At 40.2% G+C, this 25,258-nt stretch overlaps 1 protein-coding gene across 2 annotated transcripts in view; it reads right to left on the bottom strand.

The window, feature by feature from the left end:
- LOC133504099 (arf-GAP with coiled-coil, ANK repeat and PH domain-containing protein 2-like) overlaps positions 1–25,258 on the bottom strand; it is a 53,872-nt gene that overhangs the window by 5,204 nt on the left and 23,410 nt on the right. The window contains exons 7-22 of one of the 2 annotated variants that reach the window (XM_061826292.1): positions 24,567–24,611; positions 24,389–24,484; positions 21,034–21,108; positions 13,937–14,049; positions 13,668–13,719; positions 11,464–11,564; positions 11,135–11,240; positions 9,868–10,076; positions 8,224–8,293; positions 7,769–7,863; positions 7,131–7,333; positions 5,446–5,538; positions 3,905–4,131; positions 3,715–3,824; positions 3,524–3,634; positions 2,590–2,696 (exon numbers count right to left, since the gene is read on the bottom strand). In XM_061826292.1, the coding sequence (XP_061682276.1) occupies positions 2,590–2,696; positions 3,524–3,634; positions 3,715–3,824; positions 3,905–4,131; positions 5,446–5,538; positions 7,131–7,333; positions 7,769–7,863; positions 8,224–8,293; positions 9,868–10,076; positions 11,135–11,240; positions 11,464–11,564; positions 13,668–13,719; positions 13,937–14,049; positions 21,034–21,108; positions 24,389–24,484; positions 24,567–24,611 (1,813 nt within the window). The remainder of the gene's footprint in view (positions 1–2,589; positions 2,697–3,523; positions 3,635–3,714; positions 3,825–3,904; positions 4,132–5,445; positions 5,539–7,130; positions 7,334–7,768; positions 7,864–8,223; positions 8,294–9,867; positions 10,077–11,134; positions 11,241–11,463; positions 11,565–13,667; positions 13,720–13,936; positions 14,050–21,033; positions 21,109–24,388; positions 24,485–24,566; positions 24,612–25,258) is intronic. The other variant, XM_061826291.1, reaches the window with a different exon arrangement.

Raw genomic sequence — 25,258 nt, 5'->3', positions numbered from 1 at the left:
ACGTATGAAAGCGAGACGAAGCCCAGAGAGAGAAAAAAAGATGGTGCAGAAGAAGAAGAAGAAGCAAGAAGCAAGCAGACACGCACACACCAAGTCGGCTTGTTGTTAGCAAGTGTATTGGGTTTAAAGTGCAGCCTCGTATAAACAACAAATATAGAGAGATGGCTCGCAAAAGAAGCAAACAACAAAGGCACAAACTCTCAAGCGGGAAAAACAAACAAACCCGAAGCTCTCAATGCGCAATTCTTTTTTAAAAGCTACAATTTCTACAGTTGTTATCAGTCTGTACTTCATCAGGTACCAATTTCTTGATTGTGAAGTGTAATTGGAAAAAGAAAATAATGATGAAGTGGCTTACCAGCAGCGTCATTCATCGTCTGATTGGCCGACCGATGAAGACGCCCTCCCCTACTTTAAGAGCAAATTTGAAAATGATGTTGGCATCAAATCATTTCTTTGCGTTCATCTATCCGTGATGGCCAACTGCTCTTGAGGCGTGCGTGCATGCACAGTCGGCAATCACCGGTTCCATTAAAAAAAAAAAAAAAAAAAAAAAAAAAAAAAAGCTTCCTTTCTGACTTGGCTTAGGTCCAAACATTGATGATTATAAAAGTGATACATGGAAAAAAAAAAAGCAGTGCGCAAAGGCATTCAACAGTCCAGCAGATCCATAAAACCCAGCAGAATCATTTTAAGGGCCAGTGTGTAAGTGGGAGAGGGGCGGGTGGGGGCTGGGGGGTGATTGACGACATACAATGGCAACGGAACTTTTGTGGGTCGTAGTCTATTACAATGTAACAAAGTCCAAAGTGCAGCCAATATTTGTTTGGGTGTAGTCTGCCAAGTCACACGGGGCCCTTACAAGGGCAGGCACTATAGAAATGAACACAAATCAATAATCAAGGCTGCCTTCTCGTGCCTAGCGACGACTTATTCTTACACGTGGTCTGCAACCCTCGGAAGAGTGTACGCCGAGACCGCCGTCAACCGAGAACCCCCTTTAAAGTACATTTAAGAAGACTGTGAGGGTTAACTTGGCATTCACACATCTGCGTTGTTTTGAGAGAAAACCGAGCCCATGTGTGAGGCCCACTACATAATCCTACACACTGCTCCTTTCATCAAAGTGCTCGTGCGCTGTCCAAATATTTGGGGCTGCGTGGAGCGGGGAACACGAGTTGAAAATGTGCTCTTTTTAGAACTCGCTCACTATCTACACAATTTGACAGCCTCTCTTCTAAAGCCACCATCTTTGCAACAGAAAAAAGTAATTAGCCAGACTATTGTCAGAGCATGTACTTTGATGATTTTCATTAAGTACTCCAAAACCTTCAGATCCATCACAGTCATTTCTTACAATTCTGAAATATTGCTCCAGGTTTTTGACATCGTCATAACAATTGTTAATTATAGGCAAAATTTCAGTCAAATCTGCTTTTCTTCCTGTCCAATCCTAAGCATAAAAGTTTTGCATTTCCTATTTTAGCCAGTACAGAATTGTCTGAGAACAAAATAAAACCAAGATTGTTGCAAAACAACATCAAAACAGCAAGATGTTTCATGTTTAAACATTCAACAACAAAGTGGCACTGAAACTTTAAATGAGACGATTCACTGACACTAACTAGCACTAACAGAAAATTGGTGAAATACACACTTCGCAAAAAATAACATCCTCGTATATAGCATGACAACAATAAACGAGCTGTCAAGACATCCAGCCCATCGCATAATTTTGTGCTGCCCAAAAGCAACTCTCAACTTCCATGAGTCTTGCTAAAATGTGTACCATCATATATATGAAATAAAAATGTTGTGAGATTGCAAGCACTTTTTTGTTACAAGACACCTTGAACCAGTAACTTGTATAATAGTGGAAGAAACTACAGTGTTATCCTTGACGTCCGTTTTATAACTTGTTAAAAAGTAGTTAATTGTTTTTGTATATGTATTATGTAGACATTTAAATGGGTTCAGAGTCACGACGGCGCTCTGAGGAAAACCCGCGACAAAAATGAGTTTGACACCACAGAACTAGGCATTCGTTTGAAAGAAATACGGACTCCCAAACAAGAATTATCTCCCTTCACGCTGACCTTAGAATTTCTAATCTTGTGATCGAGACTTAGCAGCAAATGCATTTTAATATTGGACAGTATTTCAACCCCCATTGGGTTCAACAAATACAAATCAGCACGTGTGCTCTCTAGATTTAAAGCGAGGATGTGGCAACAATCGAATGCTCTCGAGCAGCTTTTCATTGCGTCATTAGTAAATATTTTTGCACAATGTTGAATTTTCTACGTGGAAATTGAATACTGCAGTCACGTTAGCACTGCAACCAACATTGAAGAATGCTGCTGGTCGCTGACAAGAATCGGACTTGCATCATTTTCCACTGAATTGGAAGTGCCTTAAAAAGAAAGACGCTTCCAATTGAAAGAAGCACCTGGAAAAAGTTTCCAGTAATTTACGATAACCAGAAACCAGCTCCCTCCCCATGTATTTTTCCGCACAGCCTGTTTATGTGACACAGTTGTACAAGACACTAAGTGTCATCCAGCTGCAAACTGATAAACTCCTGCATACACTTTCTGTACTGCATCTCAGTGGGGCTGTTGGCGTTATATTGACCTGACTGGCTGTAGGGCCCCTCGGCCTCGCGCATCTCCTCGTTCATCTTGGCCAGTCGTAGCCTGGGGAGCGAGGAAACAAAATGACATTAGAAAGATTGCCATCGGTGATTAAAAGTCCCCTTCCAGACAGAGCAGCTTCACCGATGACCGCTGAAATGTGTCTAAGCAAGCCACAAACAACGAATGGCATGAATGTGATCATATAGTGACACCTTGTGGTGAAAAGTATCTCCTCTTTCATTCAAGTAGTCAAGGGAACTGCCAAGAAAAATGTAAAAATTAGCAGAATTGATCATGGTTTAAAGCCATCATGTTTTCTACTTTGCTTGTCCTCATAGGGGCCGAAGGTGAACTGGAGCCCATCCCAGCTAACTTTGGCCAAATGGCTAGGTACACCCTGGACTGGTCACGTAGCCAATCGCAGGACATGCACGGACAAATGGCTATTTCCACTCACATTTACGAATAACAACACATTTGTTTTCTCAAAGAAGCTAACGAGCATGTTTTCCCAAATGTGGAAGGAATTATAAAATGTATGCAAGGGAAGAACATGTAAACACCACAGAGCGCAGGAACCCCAGAACTGTAAGGCACACATGGTAAACACTAGGAAATTGTCCCACCCTGGTTTAAAGTCTGTCATCAGATCAGATTGCCTGTTCTAGAGACCGCAAGATATAATTTCCCGCTGTCCAGCTTTATTTTTTGACAGTGAGCAGCACACACAGAGTCACATCTCATTATATTGATGGACTACTCAGCAAAAATGTGTGCTGAATATGCTAAACAAAACTGATGAGATGTTTACCAAGCCGAGACTTGGAAATGGTTCGCAAACAAAAGATAGATATCTTGATGACAGTCCCAAAATAAATGACACTCACAATGTAACAATGTCTGCATTGGCTGCCTCCACTGCGATAGCGAGCGGTGTTTTCTCCTCAATGTCTGTAGCATTTTGATTGGCTCCTCTTTTCAAAAATAAACACACTTGCCTGAAAGCAAGACATACTGTAAGTCTAATGGACGGTGTGACAAATTTTTGTTTGGGAGTCAAAGAATGTGGATAACCAACCCTGTGCGTCCCAGCATGGTGGCATGGTGCAGAGGGCCTCGACCTTGAGCATCCTGCTGATTCACATTGGCCGCATTCTGGAGCAGAAACTCGCAGGTCACTAGCGAACCCTGAAATGACACATGAATAAAGATTTTTTTACTAATTGTGATTTTAATCAGACTTCACTGAGCTGGTGAAGCCTGCTCACCCCCTGCACGGCCATGATGAGTGGCGTCCTCTTGTCATCTTCCGTGTTGACCCAGTTGACTTGGGCTCCGTGGGCCAAGGCCTCAGCCATGTCGGGCAGGCTGCGAGCACATGAAGCCCAGTAGAGCTGAAGGCCGGAACTGTACTCCTTGGGTTCGTAGAACACCACCTCCTTACAAGGCGATGGTGGAGGCAGGGTGGTTGGCATGGGTGGAGTCTCAGCAACATCTGAATAATAAAGTGAGAATAATATAGACGTGGCATTTTTAAATTCAGTTCTATCCATCAATTCTCTACAGCAGCCCCATTAGGGTGGCTGGTGACCTGAAGTTTTTACCAGCTGACTTTAAGCAAAAAGGAGAACAACGCCTGGAAAGGCTCACATTTATGCCTATGGATGATCTAGAGCAGGAGTGCCCAGACTTTTTTACCCAAGATCTACTTTTCAAGCAGCCAGCCTCTCGCGAGCTAACGACGTGGTGGTGGTGGTGGTGGGGGGGGGGGGGGGGGGTGATCATGATGATTTCATGCTGGATCAGGCTCTGCCAAGGTGGAATTTTAAAATTACACACCATCTCACCCTACACTTTCTACTTTGGCTTCAGACCAGACCTTTCCCACTCAGAAAAGAGAAAATCTCGTACAGTTTAACCACTTTTTCTTTAATTATTCACATAATCCGACAGTCATTGCATCTTCAAGCAACAACATTTCTTCTTTAACTTCAAAAGTAAACATAAGCAGCATGTCTCATCATCTTTGCTCTACGTTGCCCCGTCCGTGTTGCGAACTAACGCAGTGGTGGTGGACGCTGTCATTATAAAACACATTGATGTGCTGCGTAAGTATTGTAACATTTGTGATTATGAGTGTACATCTTTAAGAGGGGGGAGTGTCAGGGGGTGGGTGTAAGGTAAACTAGGAAACAGTGAGTGTGGCGGAGCAGCTGTCATTGTTTTCAAAAGTTCTGTGTGCTGCCGAAAGAAACCAGTGGCTTCCTCTTTTCATTTTTTACAGTACATATGTGAATTGGATGTAACAGCCAGTCATCCCACACTCATTGAATCACAATGAAAAATGCTACAAACTGAATAGCTGTATGTTATACTTTAAATTTGCATTGGATTTTTTTTTTTTTTTTGTGTGCGCAACACAGAATATCTGCGAAAAGACTGGATCAACGGTGCACAATTGCACACGCGCGCAGTTTAGAGGGAACATTGGCTGACGTCTTTTTTTTTTTTTTTTTGGCACGCCGTCTTGCGATCGACCAAGACCAGTCAATCGCGATCGATGCATTGAGCACCCCTGATCTAGAGTCTTCAATTAATCTAACATGCATGTTTTTGTTATTTGAAAGGATATCACACAATGTAAAGTTTTACAAAGGCAAAGTTTTTGTGTATGAAAAAAGTTAAAAGCATGTGCAAATGTCTTTGCTTTCTGGAAAAAAAAAAAGTGTTCATGTGGATGTGGCTTTAGATTAGGTGAAGAACTGTTGAATAAGTCATGAGAATGTGTTTTTTGTTGTTTATTTTTTACCTGCCTCTGCCAAACTACTATTAGAGGGGGTGGTGACCAGAATTTCTCTGCTGCCGTCAGCGCTACGCTGGATGCCACTGTCTGCACTTTTGACTGTGGAGAAAGAAAAGAACCATCAATGATAAACAGGGGTACAACAACCTGAAGATTTTTTTCTAAATTTGTTTGTAGATTCAGTAACCTTAATATTACATAATATTGTAAGACAGACAGTGCTGTCTTGACATATTAAAAAATATGATTACTTAACATTATAAGGCATTTATGAATCTGTGTTAAGCTGATTTCATCATCACTGTAAGGTTACCTTGTGTTATGATGGGTGCTTATCAACAAAACATTGCAGTGTTTGTTATTCATTAACCATTCATCCATTTTCTACAGTTATCCTCAATCGGGTGGCGGGTATGCTGGAGCTTATTCAGCTAACTGGGGGCAGGAGGCAGGGTCCAACCTGACCTCGTTGCCAGCCAATCGCAGGGCATATATAAACAACCAACCATTTATACCTACAGACAATTTTGAGTCTTCAATTAACCTACCATGCATATTTTGGGGATGTGGGAGGAACCAGGAATACTTAGACAAAAATACCAACTCCACACAGATTTGAACCACAATTGAACCCATGTCAACAGAACTGTGAGGCGGGGATGCCAACCAGTCGCCCACCGTGCTGCATGTTATTCATCATTATTAATATTATTATTATCCACAGATCAAGCCGGAATGACGGATCCCACAATCAGGTCGCTACATCCCAACAACATGAAGACACAGTGTACGGTATATTAATCAGGGAACCACAACCACGTGTGAGAATCATTCCCTCTCCAAGGAAAAGACAACATAGAATATTCCTTTTTAGTCAAAGAAAACCTCTATTGTTAGGGTCTGGATGGGGGAGAATCAAGACGATGAAGGATTGTTAGGGTCACAGCCTCCAATTAGCAAGAGCCAAATGGACAAATGAGATGGAGAAGCCGGCCAAACGAACACTGAATACTTACTGCTTTTGAGCTTGGAGGAGTTGTCAAAGTAGGAGAAGAGTGAGTGAAGCTCGTCAGGACAGAAGAGAGAGTCCCGCCGGGCCTCCGAGCCACTGGCAACAGCTACGCAAGGGATGATGGGATTTGGGGGATGGGATTGGGCAGCACAGGGTATTGATGGAGCAGCAGGGTGGGCGGGATTGGCGATTTAAGGTAGGCGAGTAGAGCAGGTATTAGTTCAGCAGCAAAGAACAGCCAGGGGAAGGAGAAAATGAGAGAGGGAGTAAGAGAGTGAGCGAGAGAGAGATGGGGCGAGAAAGAGAAGAGAAAACGAGAGCGATCGAGCGAGAAATAGTTATAGTAACAGTTTGGTTGACACTGGAGACAGACTACGAGAGGCAATGGGACGCAAGCAGAGCTTAGACATATGCTGTTCACAGAGAACACACACTATGCCAGAGGGCTTGTTCACTACAGTGTAAAAACCACAGTAAGCACACGGGAATAGGACAGGCTGCAATGAGGGAAGGACTCTTTTAAGTGCTTGCGTAATCACGTCTGTCACCGGGAAACCTCACTCTCAAAACTCAAATAATGATGTCCCACAAAAGGTTTAAGGCTTTCAAGTCATTACCTACCCTACAAGTGTAACATTGTACGATAAAAAAGGTACATTTAACTCATTGTTCCACTGACCTGACTGTCCGGAGGTGTTGGAACCAGGTCGAAGTTTTGGAGTGGGCGGTGGCGGTCTTGGGGGAAGATGCTCAGAGCTGCTGCTAAGTCTCTTCTCCTGTTTACTGAGGGACACCACCTTGCTCCGAAGTTCCTCATCAGATGGCCTGCGGACAAACCTGCGATCCACATACTTGGCTTTGATGTAGGACTCGACTTCATGTCTGGTAAAATAAAAAGGAGAGAAGCAAATGAATAACTAGATTTTACGCTCTCAAGCATATGCAAGAACCATAACACTGGTTAATACATCCCACAACATGATGGGAATCCCTAAATACGATGCAAATATGCCCCCAAAGGAGCTTTGATGAGTGTAGAGTTGACATCTGAAAAATCTGATGGGATGATCAATTTAGTGCTTTGGGATCAGATTGCCTAATGCCTTCTTTCAAACCTCTAGTCAATAAATAAATGATAAAGAATTACGGGTAGCCTGCATACTTCGTCCGTGAATGAATGCAGTATAGGATTATCTTGCTTGTGGGATTAAAAAACAAAGAAAAAAAACACTATCCCTAACCAGAGTATACCACCTTGGGTCTCCTGGGATTAAAAAACAAAGAAAAAAAACACTATCCCTAACCAGAGTATACCACCTTGGGTCTCCTGGCTGTGGTTTTCTCGCTCCCAGCTCCTCTCGCCGAGCCTCATATATCTGGTTAATAACTCCATTTCCAAGTTCACACATAAGCTGAGAAGAGTTAAAAAAGAAGAGAGAATGCAGGCACCTGTTAAACACTGTGAAAGCTAAATTGAATATGAATTAAAAGTAGTTCATATATGGCACAGGTGTCAATTTCAAGGATGGATTCAAGATCTGGCCCATTACATCATTTTATGCGGCCCATGAAAGCAAATCATGTGGATAAAACTCCATGAACTAAATTTCAAATTGTCATGGTAAAATAGTTTTTTTTTTTGTTACCAATACCCTTATCAGTAACTTAACAACCCATTAACCTTGATTTCTGATTTCAAAAATGAATTTGACACCCCTGAACATAACAGTGGGGTTTTTGGGCATTTGTTTATGAATACTAACTCTCTGTACCTTAAGTAGTTCTGGCTCCCATGAATCTAAAGTCAAGGACCGGACCTTTGAGAAATGAACTCCCAGACTCCTGCAGATGGAAAAAAATGGGCACAATGTTGATTACAACTCAACTCATTTTGTTGTTGTTTTTCTGGAAGGCCAGAACGGTTCATTGCTATGAGGTGTAACATAGTGTACATTGGTCGATTTAACTAATCGCTGTCTTCATCTCCTAACAGTACTTTGTGCTTAAACTACTGCTTGTTTCCCTTAATAATATTTATAATAGAATCAATAGGACTCAATAGACAATTTTGTATGAAGAGCAACTTGTATTTTGTGTGCATTATGGACATGAAATGACTAGAGGCCTTATGTACAAAGACTTGCGTGGATTTCCTACTAAATCATGATGTACGCTCAAACACAGAAATTGTCGTATCCACAAAAATATCCAGATGTACGAACCTGTGCATACAAATGAATCCGAGCACATTTCCGTACGTCCCAATCAACTTGGAATTGAACGTACGCTGGAGTAGCCAACGTTAGCCCGTCCACGCCCATATTTAAGTATGCAGATCATATTTAAATGAACCCCGCACCTTTGATCCCAATCTCCTCATGATTGGAAGAAATAGAAAATGAGCAATGCAGGGAAGAAATTATTTTTCTGACTGTAAAGTAGAGACATTGGAATCAAGTGGAATCGTGGAAAAAAAAATCCCCCACACTGAAAAAACAGTCCTTCGAACATACTTAAGATCCATGATTAAAAACGTGTTAAAATGACAATTTCGTTACCCAAGGAATAGCGGTAAATTATGTCATTTGTACTTTAATGATGGCCAATCAATGTACATGGACAGACCCGGAAGATTCATCCACAGTTCCTTTGAGTCTCCTCCAGCACCCCCAACGTCTCCGACGCATTTACGCGCCAACAACCGGCTGCTGACTGCACCCGCTCAGACCGATAAAAAGAGTGCTTTGAGAATTTACTTAATTAGAACATCCATCAAGTGCATATGATTAAAATGTGTTAAAATGACAATTTACCCTCTTCTCATAAAAAAAGGAAACAGTTAACATTTTAACCCTGAGCAACCAATGTACACGTTCAAATTAGGTTGATTCAAAGCACTCTTTTTTTTGTGTATGTGCTTGTGTCATAAGAAGCGATTGTCAGGGCAATTGGTGGCATAAATAATCAACTTGATCAATTAATGTCTCCTCACAAATAGTGATACGTTGAATATAATGGTTAACGAGAATTTAGTCCTTGCCTTTTTTACATTGTTGAAATCAAATGTTGGGCCTTAACTGTTCATGTGTCTCTGATGTGCAGATTTATGATAACAATTTCACCACTTCACCTCTATGTGTCGCCAAATTACCAAAAGCAGAAAAAATGTGTTCATGCCACCCATGAAGTTGGCATGAGGAACTGCACATTGCCGTGAAAAAGAACGTATGTCACCTTTTTATGCATATGCAGCCTTTGTATATGAGCACCCTGGACACTGCACACTTGTGAGTTACATTTCTATGTTGCCAAGTCATTTGAAATTTAATATAATAAAATCTGGATAGTCGTCTCATTAAGTTTACATTTCCTAAACTCATTGCGGACCAGGATTTTTTTCATTACAATATTTTCACCTGTGAATTCCAGAGCACTGGATACAAAGAGTTATGCCTAGATTGATGCTGGCCCAGCGTGGATCTGGCTGGCCGCAGTCACAGCAACAAGCGTTGCCAGGGATGGCGATGACTTTCTGCAGGGCACTCTCCCCCTTCAGTGATCTCTCTTTGGGCTCCCCGCCAGAGTCTAAGCTCCCTGTTGATGTGGAAGACTTCCTGTCCAGCTTCTGTGGAGGTAACAGCAAATACAGTGTTCTCCTGTTATTCGCGGGGCTGGAAGGAACGTATATGGCAGAGTTCAAACAATTCTGTCAAGAAGAGTTGGACAAAATTCCCCCAGAGCGATGTGAAAGACTCATCAACAATTATCGTGAACTCTTGATTTCAGTTATTGCTCCCAAGGGTGGCACAACACGTTATTAGGTTCAGGGGGAAATTACGTTTTCACAGAGTGTCAGAAAGGTTTGGGGGGGTTTGTGCCTTAATACATTGAATTGTCATTTGTAAAAAGCTTCTTTTTTTTTTTTGTTGCTTTAGTTAACTCAGAGTGATTAAAATTGATTTTTATGATTTGAAACCTTTGTGTGTAAGAGAAAAAAAAAACAGAAATCGGGAAGTGGGCAAATACATTTCCGCAGTACTGTATGGGAATATGATATTTCAGTTTTATTATTTCTGATAAATCTGCAAAAACTTCAACAGTTCTGCTTTTTCTCTGTCGATATGGGTGTGTGTACATTAATGAGGAAAGAAAATGAACAAATTATTTTAGCAACTGGGTGAAACCAAGTATCCATCCAAACATCCTTCCATTTTCTTAGCTGCTTATCCTCACAAGGGTCGTGGGGAGTGCTGGAGCCTATCCCACCTGTCAACGGGCAGGAGGCAAGGTACACCCTGAAATGGTTGCCAGCCAATCGCACGGCACATGGAGACAAACAGCCACACTCACAATCACACCGAGGGGCAATTTAGAGTTTCCAATTAATATTGCATGTTTTCAGGATATGGGAGGAAACCGGAGGGCCTGGAGAAAGCCCACGCAGGCACGGGGAGAACATGCAAACTCCACACAGGCGAGGCTGGGATTGAACCTGGGACCTCAGAACTGTGAGGCCAACGCTTGACCAGCTGATCCACCATGGTGCCACAATGTAATGTGTGAAAATTTTAAAGGGGTTCAATTACTTTCGATACACACACTGTTATTGAAGTCTTACAAATAATATATCTGTTTATAATGGTAAATTTTCCCTCCATCCAGTTAGCCTTGTCGAAATTTTACCTCTGCGTCATCTCCCTTGTCACGGAAGGCCGTGGCGATACTGTTCTGGACTGCTTTGATCCACGCCTGTCGCAGCTTCTCAGAATCTGCTTGCATCATGCAGCTCCTGTTGGGACAAACAAATGTTACAAAACTTCTGCCTGCTTAGTGTGAGCAAGCATGTGTGTCAGTGTGTTCATCCCTTGTCTCGATGTTGGTACATTACTAATATGTTTTCATATTATTGTGCTGACAAAAACTGATTGAGTGACTATTCGTGCTCCACAGGTTAATGTGGCTGCAATAGAGACCAATGAATTTGTGCGAAGTACATTTGCATGTGCACTTACTTGGTAGGTGACACCACCTCGAAACAGAAACGTCGCTCTAAATCTTCACAGTGTTTGACAGTGCACAGCCTCAAGTCTTCCACAACAATTGTCGGGTTGTCCTAGGGGGAATATAAAAAGCAGTGGGTATGCCAAAATACTTTTTCCCCCTTTGGCTTTATTCAATGTGTTTGTTTGAACAAAGAAAAGTGACATACTGTATAAAGATATGACCATGTTTCAGCTGCCTAGTATAATTCAACATTGTCAGTGTTGTTACTTTTCACAATAAACCTAGAGGGTTGAGAAATGTGATGTGCAGAACACCAACCAAAAAGGCAAACAAATCCCTTGGATGGAGGAATCAGCCCAGGACTACACAACAGGACTTGATCATGACTTGAAAAGAGCTGGGACCACCATTTCCAAAGTGACTGTTGGTAACACACTAAGATGTCATGGTTTGAAATCATGCATGGCACGGAAGGTTCCCCTGCTTAAACCAGCACACGTCAAGGCCCATCTTGAGTTTTCCAATAACCATTTGGATGATACAGAGGAGTCATGGGAGAAAGTTTTGTGGTCAGATGAGACCAAAATTGAACTTTTTGGTCATAGGTCCACAAAGTCTGCTTGGAGGAAGACGAATGATGAGTTCCATCCCAAGAACACCATCCCTACGGTGAAGCTTGGAATGGTAGCATCATGCTTTGGCGGTTTTTAATGCACATGGGACAGGACGACTGCACTGTATTCAGGAGAGGATGTCAGTGGTCATGTATTGTGAGATTTTGGGGGAAAACCTCTTTCCTTCAGTCACAGCTTTGAAGATGGGTCGTGGCTGGGTCTTTCACCACGACAATGACCCGACGCACACAGCCAGGAAAACCAAGGAGTGGCTCCGTATGAAGCATATCAAGGTTCTGGCGTGGCCTAGCCAGTCTCTAGACCTAAACCCAATAGGAAATCTTTGGAGGGAGCTGAAACTCCGTGGTTCTCAGCGACAGCCCAGAAACCTCTCTGATCTAGAGAAGATCTGTGTGGAGGAGTGGGCCAAAATCCCTCCTGCAGTGTGTGCAAACCTGGTGAACAACTACAGGAAACGTTTGACCAGCTGTAATTGCAAACAAGGGTTACTGTACCAAATATTAACATTGGTTTTCTCAGGTTTCCAAACACTTATTTGCAGCTGTATCACACAAATAAATTGTTAAAAGAAAAACGTACATTGTGATTCCTGGATTTTTCTTTTTAGATTCTCTCTCTCTCTCTCTCTCTCTCTCTCTCACTGGGCATGCCCCTACGATGACATTTTCAGACCGCTCCATGATTTCTAAGTGGGGGAACTTGCAATATAGCAGGGTGTTCAAATACTTATTTTCTTCACTGTATTTATTTTTAAGTGTATTGACGATTATTTATGTGTAAATGTAGATTTGTGTGCCTTGCATAACCGCATGAGCCAATGAAAATGCATACCTGGGCTGTGTCACTCACGTCAGTGGATTTGTTCAACTACAGTGAGAAACACAATCTATGATGTCCTTCCACACATTAGCCGTGGCTTCAGCATTCCATGTAACTGTACTCCTTCACAGCGGCAGAGATTTTATTGAAGATAATATTTCCGCCTTATTTTTAAAAGATCATCTTGGAAGGACTTCTTGTTATTAATGATGTGACGAACCCGGAACAATGCTTTGGTGGCAGCTTTTGCTATATTGTGTGAAAAGTGACTGCTGTGCGGCCTGTTGGGATTTTAGTTCGTTCACTTTTCTCATTCTCAGCTTACTTTTTGGGGGGATTTCGGTGTCGTATTTTCCATAAACAGTTCAAAAATGCCGCTCCACATTTCACTATAGAAACACACTTCGAAAATGACATAGTAGAAAAAGAAGTCTGCCTCCCATTCCGTATGAAAGTGATACGTTTTTGTATTCTTTACGCCAGCATCCATACTCATTTTTGATAAGATTTCTTAAGCGAGAGCTTAAAATAGGGGGGAACTCGCTGACTAGTATGTTTTCCTGTAGTCGTTTTTTGTACATGCGTGGTGAGCTGAAGATCAGAAAAATACTGCTGATGTCTTTTTTTTTCCTCGCGGCACGCTGTCACGATCGACCAAAACTGCCTCGCGATCGACGCATTGACCACCCCAGCTCTAACACAACCAACTGATATGCATGTCTAATTGAAGTTTGTGCACAGGACATCACTTGCCATACCTTTAATTTCTTCTGGTAAACAAGCTGATTATTTTGGATGGAGAACCACCGTCTGCAAAGAGATCACAAGATTTTCAGTGAAGGAAAAAATCATTTGAGACTCAGATGGTGAGGCCTTAATAGAATAAATGATAAATCAATCATCAATGTTTTACATATTACTTGAAGTATAAAAGGGAGGTCAAAATCAAGCCTCATCTCCCATCCCTACGCTCAAATTGTTCATGTGTCCATGTTCATTTTGTCTGAAGTGGTCTATCCTGTCATACCTATTCCATGTCTTGAAGGCATTGCTGGCCCTTTTAAAAAGATAACCTTCCATGGCGATGCCATTATCTGCATCCACGTTGTATTCCAACTTGGTGTCGTCATTTGAGAAGTCCTAAATGGGGAGGAGGAAAAGGTTGCAGAGATAAAACACAGCACTAAGAGAAGAAAAAAAAAAGGAAGACACATAATCCTTGCAGACACTGATGTAACGGACCACTTTCGAAGGTCATGAGTGATTCTGCACTTTTGCCAAAGTAAAATAGAAGGCATAGTGAGTGAAAAGTATCCTCTTACTGTTGATCGGTGCTGATGGTCACAGTGATCTTAATAGAGCTTGTGCACGTAACGTCACCATGTTCACGGCGCCATATTGCAGGTCAAAAAGAGCTGTTTTAGAGAATATTTACAATACCCGTGACCTGTTGTGCTGTTGGTTGTCACAACAGACGAGACAGATATTCAAAGAGATCATTCTATGGAATACCAGCTGAAAAGACCAGAAAATATCGATGTATTTCGGCAATTAAATGTGATGGATGATGCCCAACCTATAGCGATCACTTCATTTCAGGTAGGAATTATTCTTCTCAATCTCAAATTACCAAGAAATATTTATAATGCCAAATTGGCTCATTTGAGAACAATGCGTATTCCAAAAAAAAAACCCCAAAAAACGTCTGACGGAGGTTAAGTGTGGCTGCCATCGCTTCCGTGCATGATTCATGGAGACGACTCTGTGCTCTTTATTTTTTTTTTCACAATCATAGTTAATGAATGCGAGTTTGTGTAAAATCATGACTAATTTATTTAAATATTGGTATTTATATTGAATACTCGCTGAAAAGATCGATGGATTCTGGCAAAGGTTAACATGTCGTCGAACACACTTCCGCATTCACAAGCGGTCAAAAATATCACTATGTGGGATTTATTCCTGATGAGAGCAAATTCAGCAACAAAGTATTCGTATGCGTCCAGACTTTTCTACGCTTTCAAACTCTTCCGTGTAAATCTCGACGACTTACTCACCAGATCCATGTGTAGATCCAGTTGTCCAAGACAAGCGGAAGCGAATTAACAGTCCAATGTCTTATCGGCGAAAACATCGACTTTGGCATTAAATACGGGGTCCTCTATGCCAAGTTTATCTAATTTTTCTACGTATCGTCGTTTATTTTGACCTTCTAAATATCTGACAGTATTGGATAAGGCTCTGGGCGTTGTGCTACAAGACATAATTCTGTGTTGTCTCCAACCGACTTAGCATTGAGCAATGCTTAGCTTGAGAGGCAATATGGTGAGGTAAACAAGTCACGTGATTTTATGATGTAGGTGCACAACCTCTATACACAACCATACATTTTGAAGTTTGACCCTAAAAACTTAAATGGCTCAATTTGATGCTTTTTATTTGGTTTCAAATGAACTTTTAAACATCCATACCTTATCCCTATATTTGATACGTGAATTTGGACCAAATAACACAATTAAAGCTAGGATACTTGGTGAAAAATTATATAGCAAAAACACACCATTTTAATAGTCATTATAGCTAAGTAGCTCATTGTATACTCTCTTGATGTAAAACAATATGCTGTGTTGTGTCATGGGATCTTCACTGGGCTCGTATGACTTAAAATACCTCAGTAAGCTACAGTTCCACTGTGACAAAACCCCCCCACCTTCCTCCACTTCAAACGACATTGAAAACTGGGATGCGTAGCTGTGTGCAAGTATGAGTATCCTTGACGACTCAGTTTACATCAAGGCTAAGTGATCTGTCAACCAATTACAGCTCCAGTAATCGACACTTCATGGACAAAAGTAACCCTGACCATGACATCCACTATAAATCACACTTTGGGAAAAAAAGTTTTTGGAGTGCCATTGAAAAAGTCCAGACTTAAATCTGATTGAAATGCCATGCTATGACTTTAAAAAGAATGTTCATGCTTCAAAACACTCCAATGTTGCTGAATTAAAACAATTGTGCAAAGAAGAGCAGGCCAAAATATCTTCAGAGAGATGTGAAAGACTCATTGCCAGTTATTGAAAATGCTTGATTTCAATTGTTGCTGCTGAGGGAGCCAAACCCGTTAGTAAGTTTGTGAGGCAATTACTTTTTCCACACAGGACCAAATAACTTTGACTAGTTCTTTTTCTTTCATAATAAAAACACCTTTAAAATTAGAATTTTATGTTTACCTGGGTTATATTCAATATTTCTATTTATTTGATCTTTCGCAAAGTAAAGAAACTATGCAAAAAAAAAAAAAAAAGAATAAAAGTCCACTCTATAAGCTCATATAGTGAGTGTTGCGCATGCATTGACCTGGTTCCATATAGTAACCTGAGCAAGAGCCAAATATGTAGAATCCCCACAAACCAGTCAAACCACCATTTCACAACACATCTCCATGAAAGGCGCAGGGTAAACTGGAGTTTATTTTTGGATGCACAACAAAGGTCCTGATGGGAAAAGTTCTACAAACATTTAACCTGTCACCTCTTACTTAATTAAGGTGGAACAAACTGAATCTGGTGGTGGACCATGACAACGACTGACAAAGGGTAAAGTAAGGCTGAATGAGCAACTTTATGCCATGAACAATCCTGTTGGCCCCCTTCTCAAATTCTTAGTTTTTTGCTTTGTTTCCCCACTTAAATGTTTAAGATCATTCAACAAATGTAAATGAGACAAAATAATACACGTTAACAAAATGTTAACAAATCCTGAAGGAAAATGTTCAGCCATCAGTTTGTGACCTCAGGCTGACGCTTACTTGGGTTCTGCTGGAGCATAACGATCCAAAACGCACCACAGAGTGAATTTCTAAATGGCACCAATAGATTAGATTAGATTAGATTAGATTAGATTAGCAGACAGACAGAAAGACACAGATAGACAAAGACACAGACAGAGTTTTTGGAGTTGCCTGGTCAAAGGCCAGACTTATGCAGTGCCTTAAAAAAAGCTATTCAAGCTCAAAAACCCTAAATTTTTGCGCAATTCAAACTATTCTGCAAGGAAGACTGGGACAAAATATCTTTACATAGACATGAATGACTCATCGTCAGTAACAGAAAACGGTGTTAGTTGTTGCGGCATGTTGCTGTTTTTAATTCGCTTTATGGGGCCATTACTTTTTCCACACAGGGCCAAGTATCTAAAAAAATATATATTTTCATTTGTAAATGAAATAATTTAAAAAGTTCAGTTGGGTTATGTTTGTATGATATTTCCATTTGTTTGACGATTTTAAAGTGGAGAAAACTTGCAAAAAAAAAAAAACTATCCGAGAAGGGAGCAATACTTTTTCACACCACTCCGCGTGCGCATACGCACACACACCCACACCCACACACAGAGTACAATTTATAGATACCAAAGAAATAAATGCATAAAGTGCAGCACTGTTGCTGACTTCAAATCAACAACATTAGTTCATGACAGAATGGCAAAAAAAAATGAGGCATCACATAATAAAGATACAACATGAATGCATGTGTAGCACTCTTAATGAATGAGAAGTCGTGGGTTCAATCACTTGGAAAGTGCAACATAGTCTTAGTTGGTTAGTGTGGCAGAGGAGGGGAGATGGCAAAAGTTTGGGTTAGAAAACAAACCAGACAGAGATCAATGAAGTGATACTACGTACGGAGGATGACCTCCAAGCACAAAAGTTTCGGTGGTCTGAGTCGAACGCCGTCACTTCCTAAATGTCACACACACAGCAAAAAGAAAAGAGACGTACTTCATGGCCCTAATAAAGATGTATTGATAAAAGAGAAAAAAAGGTAAATGTATAAGTGAATGTCTAAAACAATACAACAACAGTAATGGGGATAAGGTCACACTCAAAAATGAGCAGATATACATACAAATGCTCACCAGATACCAAACATGGTGGAAATGACTGAAAATCTTCATTTTCAATAATTCTGTCAAATGCATACATCCTATGCTATTCCTTTGTGAGGTCTGTAAGTCTTCTGCATCAAAAGCTCAAGTGACATTGACACTTAGCAGTATGCCCATTTCCAAAACAAAAAAGCACCTTGTCCTTTGACTCTGTGTGTGTTTGTCAAAACACTGTCACAGCCACTGCTGCTGCTCCTCCTCAAGTCCTGGAGATCCGATATTAAAGAGAATTGTGCAAAACACCTCGATCATCATTTATAGAGCTCGTGCACGTGAGGTCACCATTTTCACTGCGACATACTGCCGGTCAAAAAGAGCTACTCGACAATGGGAGGGACATTGAATTGGAGCACAATATACACAATGCCAGAGACTTGTGCTGTTGGTTGTTACAACACACGAGACAAATATTCAAAGTGATCATTCTCTTGAATACCAGCTGAAAAGACGAGAAAAGATCAATGGATTTCGGCAATTAAACGCGATGGATGGTGCTCAATCAAACACACACGACCTTGTAGAGATCACTTCACTACACGTAGGAATTATTCTTCTCAGTCTCAAATTCCCAAAAAGTATTTATAATGCCAAATTGGCTCATTTGCGAACAATGCGTTTAAAAAAAAAAAAAATAGACGGCGTCGTCTCCGATCTAAAAGAAGCGTGTTGCAGCCACAAGTTAATCTTCAGTAAACGTCTCCCTGAAAGATTTTTTTCTTCTAACATGCATTCTTGTCAAATGAGTCCAATGCGTATTTAAAAAGATAAAATAAACCGTCGGTAACACAGAGGTTTAGTAGGTTAACGTTTGGCCGCAAGACGCTTCGTGTACGGATAAGCCGACTCGCTGTCTTTTTTTACCGATCATAATTAATGAATGCGAGTTTGTATAAAACCAGGGGTCATTTATTTAAATATTGGTATTTGTGTTGAAAAAATCTGAGTGGCTCCATCACTATGTGAGATTTATTCTTAATTGAGAACAGATCCAGCAACAAAGTATTTGTATGCGTCCAGACTTTTCTATGCATTCAAATTCTTCCGTGTATATCTTGACGACTTACTCACTAGATACATGTGTAGATCCAGTTGTCCAAGACAAGCGGAAGCAGGGTAATAGTCCAATTTCTTATCGGCGAAAACATCGACTTCGGAATCAAATATGGGTCCTCTATGCCAAGTGTATCTCATTTTTCCATGCACCTTAATTTATTATCACCTTTTAAATGTTTAACGTATCGGGCAAAACTCTGGGCGTCGTGCTATTAGACGTATTTTCGTGTCGTCTCCAACCAACTTAGCATTGAGCAATGCTTTGCTTGACCGACACTTCCGACCAGTGACGTGATTTGAAGACGTAGGTGCACAAGCTCTATATGCTATTGAGGTGAGCAGTGACACACACAGATTTTCCTCACTACACGCTGTGGAAAACATTCATGAAAGCAGTGCTGCTCTTTTCCCTGTAGCCATAGTGTCACGGGGGAGTCATGAACACAAAAGGAATAATGCATAAAATCGTGGCTAACAACTGTCCAGAAATTTGTGTGTCGGGGGAATTCACAAGTTTTCCAACAAAACCATCACATCTCAATTATAAAGTCAGATCAAAGTATAATCTTAATTGACTTTTGAAGGGTATGAAATAAAAAAAATCTAGACAAAATAATTTTTGCTGATCATGTGTTTAAATTGTGAATTACTGAAATATTCTGTTAAATCATGTGGTCTACTAAAGTCCCCCATGTTGAGGAGGTTATAATTTTTGTCATATGTCCACACACAACAGTCTACGCAATGGGAGTCAAAAAGGGAAGAAAGGTGACAAACATTGCTTACCTGCAAAGCAGCCTGAAGAAAGTAGAAGAAAATGAAAAAGAGGATCAGCTAATCAGTTAGGAGGGTATAGAAGAGTGTTGGCAGACAAGACAGCATTATAGGCAGATGTGGAGGTGAGGATAAAAATGGCAAACATGAACTGGCATAAGAAGAAAGAGTAAAAGGCTAAAAATCCCAGATTAAGATGAAAATTAAGAAGAAAAAAAAAGGAACACCTGGTCTAAATTACCTCAACATGGAAATAAAAAAACAACAAAAATAATCCATTTACAAATACAGGAGTTAATATAGATTTTTCTTAATGATGATATGTATATAAATGTAAAACTACCGCATAGCGGTATCACTAATAACCCACTGAGATGTTATGCTGATTACTGTCAATATTTTTATGGTTGAGATCATGCAGGGGCATAACATTGCATACATCCGCCTTTACCTTATTGTATGGTGAGTAATTGACATATCCTTTTTGGTGTATCAGTAGTACTTTGAAAACTGGCATTTCCTTTCATTTTTAATGAGCCTATAAGTAAAAAAAACATAAATCCAGCAGGATTTTGCATTGCTGGTTTTACATCTATCAAGCTATCACAGAGCCAGAGGCTCAGAAAAGTTTACTTATATTTCTGACACCAAGTACAACCTAAAACAATATACCGGTAGATGTTGCAATTACCATCATCATTAACAGAGTTTTCATCAAAAACGAGCTTGTGTTTTCTTCCCACAACGTACATTAAATGTCATTGTAAAACGATATTCGATTAAACACAGTTGAAACATTAAGTATAGGGCAAGACAAAAAAAAAAAATTTCTATGCAAATGTAATGTACTTAAAAACTTGAATACAAATGAGCTGAAGAGTCACTGATGATGCAGTGGTACACAGGCCTGACTTTGGTGCGTGCAGTGTTGGTTGAATTCTCGCTCACTAATAGTGACAATATGTCCCCTGCGACTGACTTGTGACCAGTTCAGGGAGTAGTCCACCTATTGCCGAAGTTACCTGGGATAGGCTCCGCACTTTGGCAACCCTTGTGAGGATAAGCAGCTTGGAAAAAGGATGGACAACTGAGCTGTACTTTGGATTTGATACTTTTGCATGCCAATAGTTGTATTCATCTTGTACCACACTTTGTGAATAAATTGTTTAGAACATGTCAAAAAGTCTTTTATTTTTCACATTTGTGGGCAGGGGGAGCATTAAAAAAGTAGGGCATCATTACTAATTGCACACATTTCTTGGTGGTAAAATTATCTGACTGCTATTTCAGTTAGTTCCTAGATAGAATTTCAATTAAATGAAGGGTATAATTTACACAGATCTGTACCTTTTGCTGGATGGTGGAGTGTTTTTGCTCCATGTCCCGCTTCTCTTTGGCAGCATCCACCACCAGCTGGTCCAACTATAAAGGACAACAGATTAGTCAGGCATGCAAAACCACCTGGCCAAACTCATGCCTTAAAAATAAATGAATAAAACAGAACCAAAAAAATGAGATTTCACAAAAATATCAGGTATTTTTAGCAGCTATATTTCTAATCCTTAATCCAAAAGGGTTCAGATTGTGCACCAATTTCATTGGAAAACACATGCTCCTATGCACTTTGCATTCTTTAGATTAGAACATTAATTGGACAGGAGACTCTCTCTCTAACAAACAAAAATTACTCATCGGCAAAGGAGTCTTCTTAAATGAAATCAAGCGCAAAATGAATGATTCTCTTCAACCCTGCATGTAAACGTATAGATATTCATAAAAAACGTATGTGCCTTTGACCAGAAATAAAAGCAACAAATGGCTGCTCTCATAAAGAGGTGCCACAAATGTGCCCCAAGGCGTAGAGGTTCAAGTCTATTCATAATTTGTTGCTACCTAAATCAGAAGGCAAGACAAAAGGATCATTTATTGATTACAGGTCAATGGGTAGAAATGGTAAACTGAACAAAAGGTGAGGACTCAAAACTTTACTGAGCAAAACATGAGACATTAGTATTCTCTCAATATCTTTCTACCATACTGACAGAAATACAATGTATTCTTTTTTACTAAAATGTATGTAAATTGCGTCTAGGTTTGATATGACAATAAAAACTACTATTATTGCACATAACCCACTTTCCTAATACAGGAGCAAGGAAGAAGCATTTTATTATTGAGAGGTGCATGTTGTAATGTTATATACTTTAACAATAATATGACATACCTATGATATAATATAACCTGTTATTTTGGAATAATATATTAAAAACGGAATGATCTGGTGTTTGAAAAGAAAAAAAAAGTGTGTGTGTGTTGGGGGGACGACTTTGCCTTTTGTTTTGCTCGGGCAGGAAATGGGTGGACGGCAGAGCGACAGTATGATAGCATCAGATGGGAAATATTTTCCTGCTGTCACAACCATAACAACAAGTCCAGTCCAGTCCAGATATTCTATCTACATACATCTTATTCAAACGTGTGTGAAGTTCACATACATACTTTTAGAGTGAAATCACCTTAGCTTCAATGTTTTATGTCCACAAAACAGCTTACAAATGGTGATGCAGAATTTAACCAATATCCTGACATCTGTAGCTGCATACAACTACTTTTTCCATAGTAAGACACCAGATTTATTCACTTCCCTCAATTTCCTCTCACCCATCCAAAATAACACAAATCGAGTAGTAGTACTGATATAGCAGTACTGATATTGATGTTTGTAGTGCAATTTTCCTGCGTTTAGTCATACGTAGACAACAAACCTGCTGACAGCTCCTCCACAATTCCCTGCACAGCTGCTCCACCTTCTTCAGCCTCATGATAGAAGACGACTTAATCCTCTTGTCCTTGCTTCCCACTGTTTGGCTGTTGATTCTCCCCCCTCCTTGTCACATTTACAGAGATTCAACCCAAGTGTGTATCCAGTCCAGATTCACATTACCAGGGTTACGCTTCATGGTTGGATTTTTTCCCTCTCCCAATTTACCTCTTCTGTCCTTTGAAGTTACACGTTTCCATACATGCCTCTTCCTTCTGCGTCGATCACTATGAAAGATTACACTGCGCCTCTCATCCTGTCCTAAATATGCAACAACAAAAGCTTCTATTTTCCTGACACTGTTCTCTCTTGTGAAGGATGGTTCTACTTACAATATGAGAGCTAAAAACCGCACTTGTCTCACCACTCCAGTTTAGAGGAATGCTGTTTGAACTGTTTAGAATTCACTCACAAATCAGCCTCCTCTTTCGTTCCCATCAAAAACATATTTGATCTGTAGTCTACTTTCTTCTTCTCTAACTTGTCACTCCCCTACTATATTCTCATTTTGATTTTTTTCCACCCTGATCTAGCCTCACAAATACTTGCAATTCCCAGGACTTCAACACGATTCTTGGGTTTCTCCGCCACATTCTCAGCTGACTCGAAACTAGTGAGACTGACGGTGGAAAAACACATCACAAGCCTTCTAGCTGTCTTCTTCCTCATTCTACTGAGATCATCATCTCAAAGTCACATATGGGCTAAGAGGGAGGGCTGTCTATCTGAATGCACCCAGATAAATTTCACCAAATAATTCTCTTTTAACTATGGGCCTCAATGTGACAAATACAATCTCTGCCTCAGACAAAATCTAAATGTCTCCATAAACAGAAATGTTGTTATGATCAAACTATACATTTCCCTAGCAAACATTATAATGAATGTTTATCCTTCACATGGTACTGGTATGTAAACATTTGTTACAGTAAGTCTTTCATTGTGCTCAGAATAGCTCAAAGGTTGCTTGTGATCTTTTGTATTCAGTCTAGTTACCTGTGTAAGTATTGCATAAAAATTGGCAAAAATTGTTGCACACTATTCCAAAACAAGAATCTGTGGAGCTTAGGTGTTTCTAGACCATTTTTGTGGCCACAGGCACCCTTAAAATTTGAGAGACCAAACAAACTATTTTGTTTTTAAACAACCAAGAAAAGTGTACAACTGCAGCGCTTAGTTGTATCGTAACATTTTAGCAATAACATTATAGCAGCCCTCTGGCCCCATTGCCTCTAAAATGGTTTGCTCCACCCAATCCCTAAAACTTTTCCCCAACTGGGTTCTCAGTGCGTGGAGATACACGCTGTCTTCAGGTGATGTAGTGTAAAAGCGCGTCTTAAACCAATATATGTGGCACATTTTTTAACTCCAGCCACTCCTTACCAACAAACTGTTATTACCTGTCTGAATTTTTTTCTGTATCTAATCATAGGTCGCAATTTAAATTATTAGGTAGGGGTGATTTTTTTTTCTTAATTATAGAAAACTACTCAGGTGGTCAGATAGTTCTACTGTCCTCTGTTTGAATTGGATTAGGAGAAGTTTGTCATCATGTATGTCTGATAATATTAAACCTCTACTGTAGAGCTTACTGACTGGCATAAGTGTTTCAAACCCATTTTTGGCAGTGATGAAGCCTTGTGGAAATGAATCCCTGAATAGTCCCTGGTTATGAGTCATGCTGCAGTTTTCATCCATGGCTATCCCCTGTCGTTAATATACATAAAAGTACACATGTACATTATTTTTTTTTACCTAGACTACTATGAGTAAGGTAAGGTTTACGCTAGTAAGTCAAGGCATACTATACTAATTGGATACTGTATTGTGCATACGTACACAGTGTAGGTGTATTTTGTTGAGCTATCCTGTGTGATTTACCTGCCCTCCAAGCTGTTTCATTAGCGGCTGTAATTCACTGAAGAGGTCATAGCCTTGGTGGAAAAAAGTCAGGTGGGCATACATAAAGGACAGCATCTGTGGTGAGGACAGACATTAAAATCCAAAGATCAAAATGAGTTTCTCTGCATTGTAAAACACTCAAGGATACTGTACTTACAGATTTTAGGATTTCCGATCTTCTCTTGGACTGTAGCACATTAATCTATAAAAATAAATAAATGCAATATTGAGCCGTTTGGGTGACTGCGAATATGATGTATGTAGGTCAGAAGGAAAACAGTAACACGACCAAAGGTTCCTATGCATAGACACCAGGGGGAGCTCTCTATGACTGCAGATGATACTGATGTCACAAGTAGCTTCTAAATTCTTGCCTCTAGCCTTGTCTCGCTTTCTCGGTTTATCTGCTTTCCTCTACGTTTACCAGCCCGATTTACACTTCCCTCAAAATCTAATTACAACTGTCTTGTTAATTGGCCATGCAAACTCATTTCAGAATAATGCTGCAGAGTAAAGACAGAATTGCAATTACAGTTTGATGGCTTAATATTGCAACTCATTTTCAAATTCCTCATGAGCTCCATCTAACATTTGCAAGTGAATTGCAACCTAAGATTTGAACATCTGATTAATTCATTATTGCACCAAACTTCCAACTGCCCTGGGGATTCTATTTCATCAAATAAATTAAATTGTTGATCTTCTAGTATTTCCCTCATTTTTGCTTGAGAGGCATCTCCAAAAGAAACGTTCTTTCATCCATCCATTTTCTTGACCACTTATCCTCACTAGCGTCACAAGGCTGCTGGAGCCTATCACAGCTATCTTTGGGAGTGGGGCAGGGTACAC

This window comes from Syngnathoides biaculeatus, chromosome 7 (genome assembly GCF_019802595.1).
Source record: "Syngnathoides biaculeatus isolate LvHL_M chromosome 7, ASM1980259v1, whole genome shotgun sequence".
Taxonomy (NCBI): Eukaryota; Metazoa; Chordata; class Actinopteri; order Syngnathiformes; family Syngnathidae; genus Syngnathoides; species Syngnathoides biaculeatus.
This window is presented reverse-complemented; position numbering and strand designations above follow the sequence as displayed.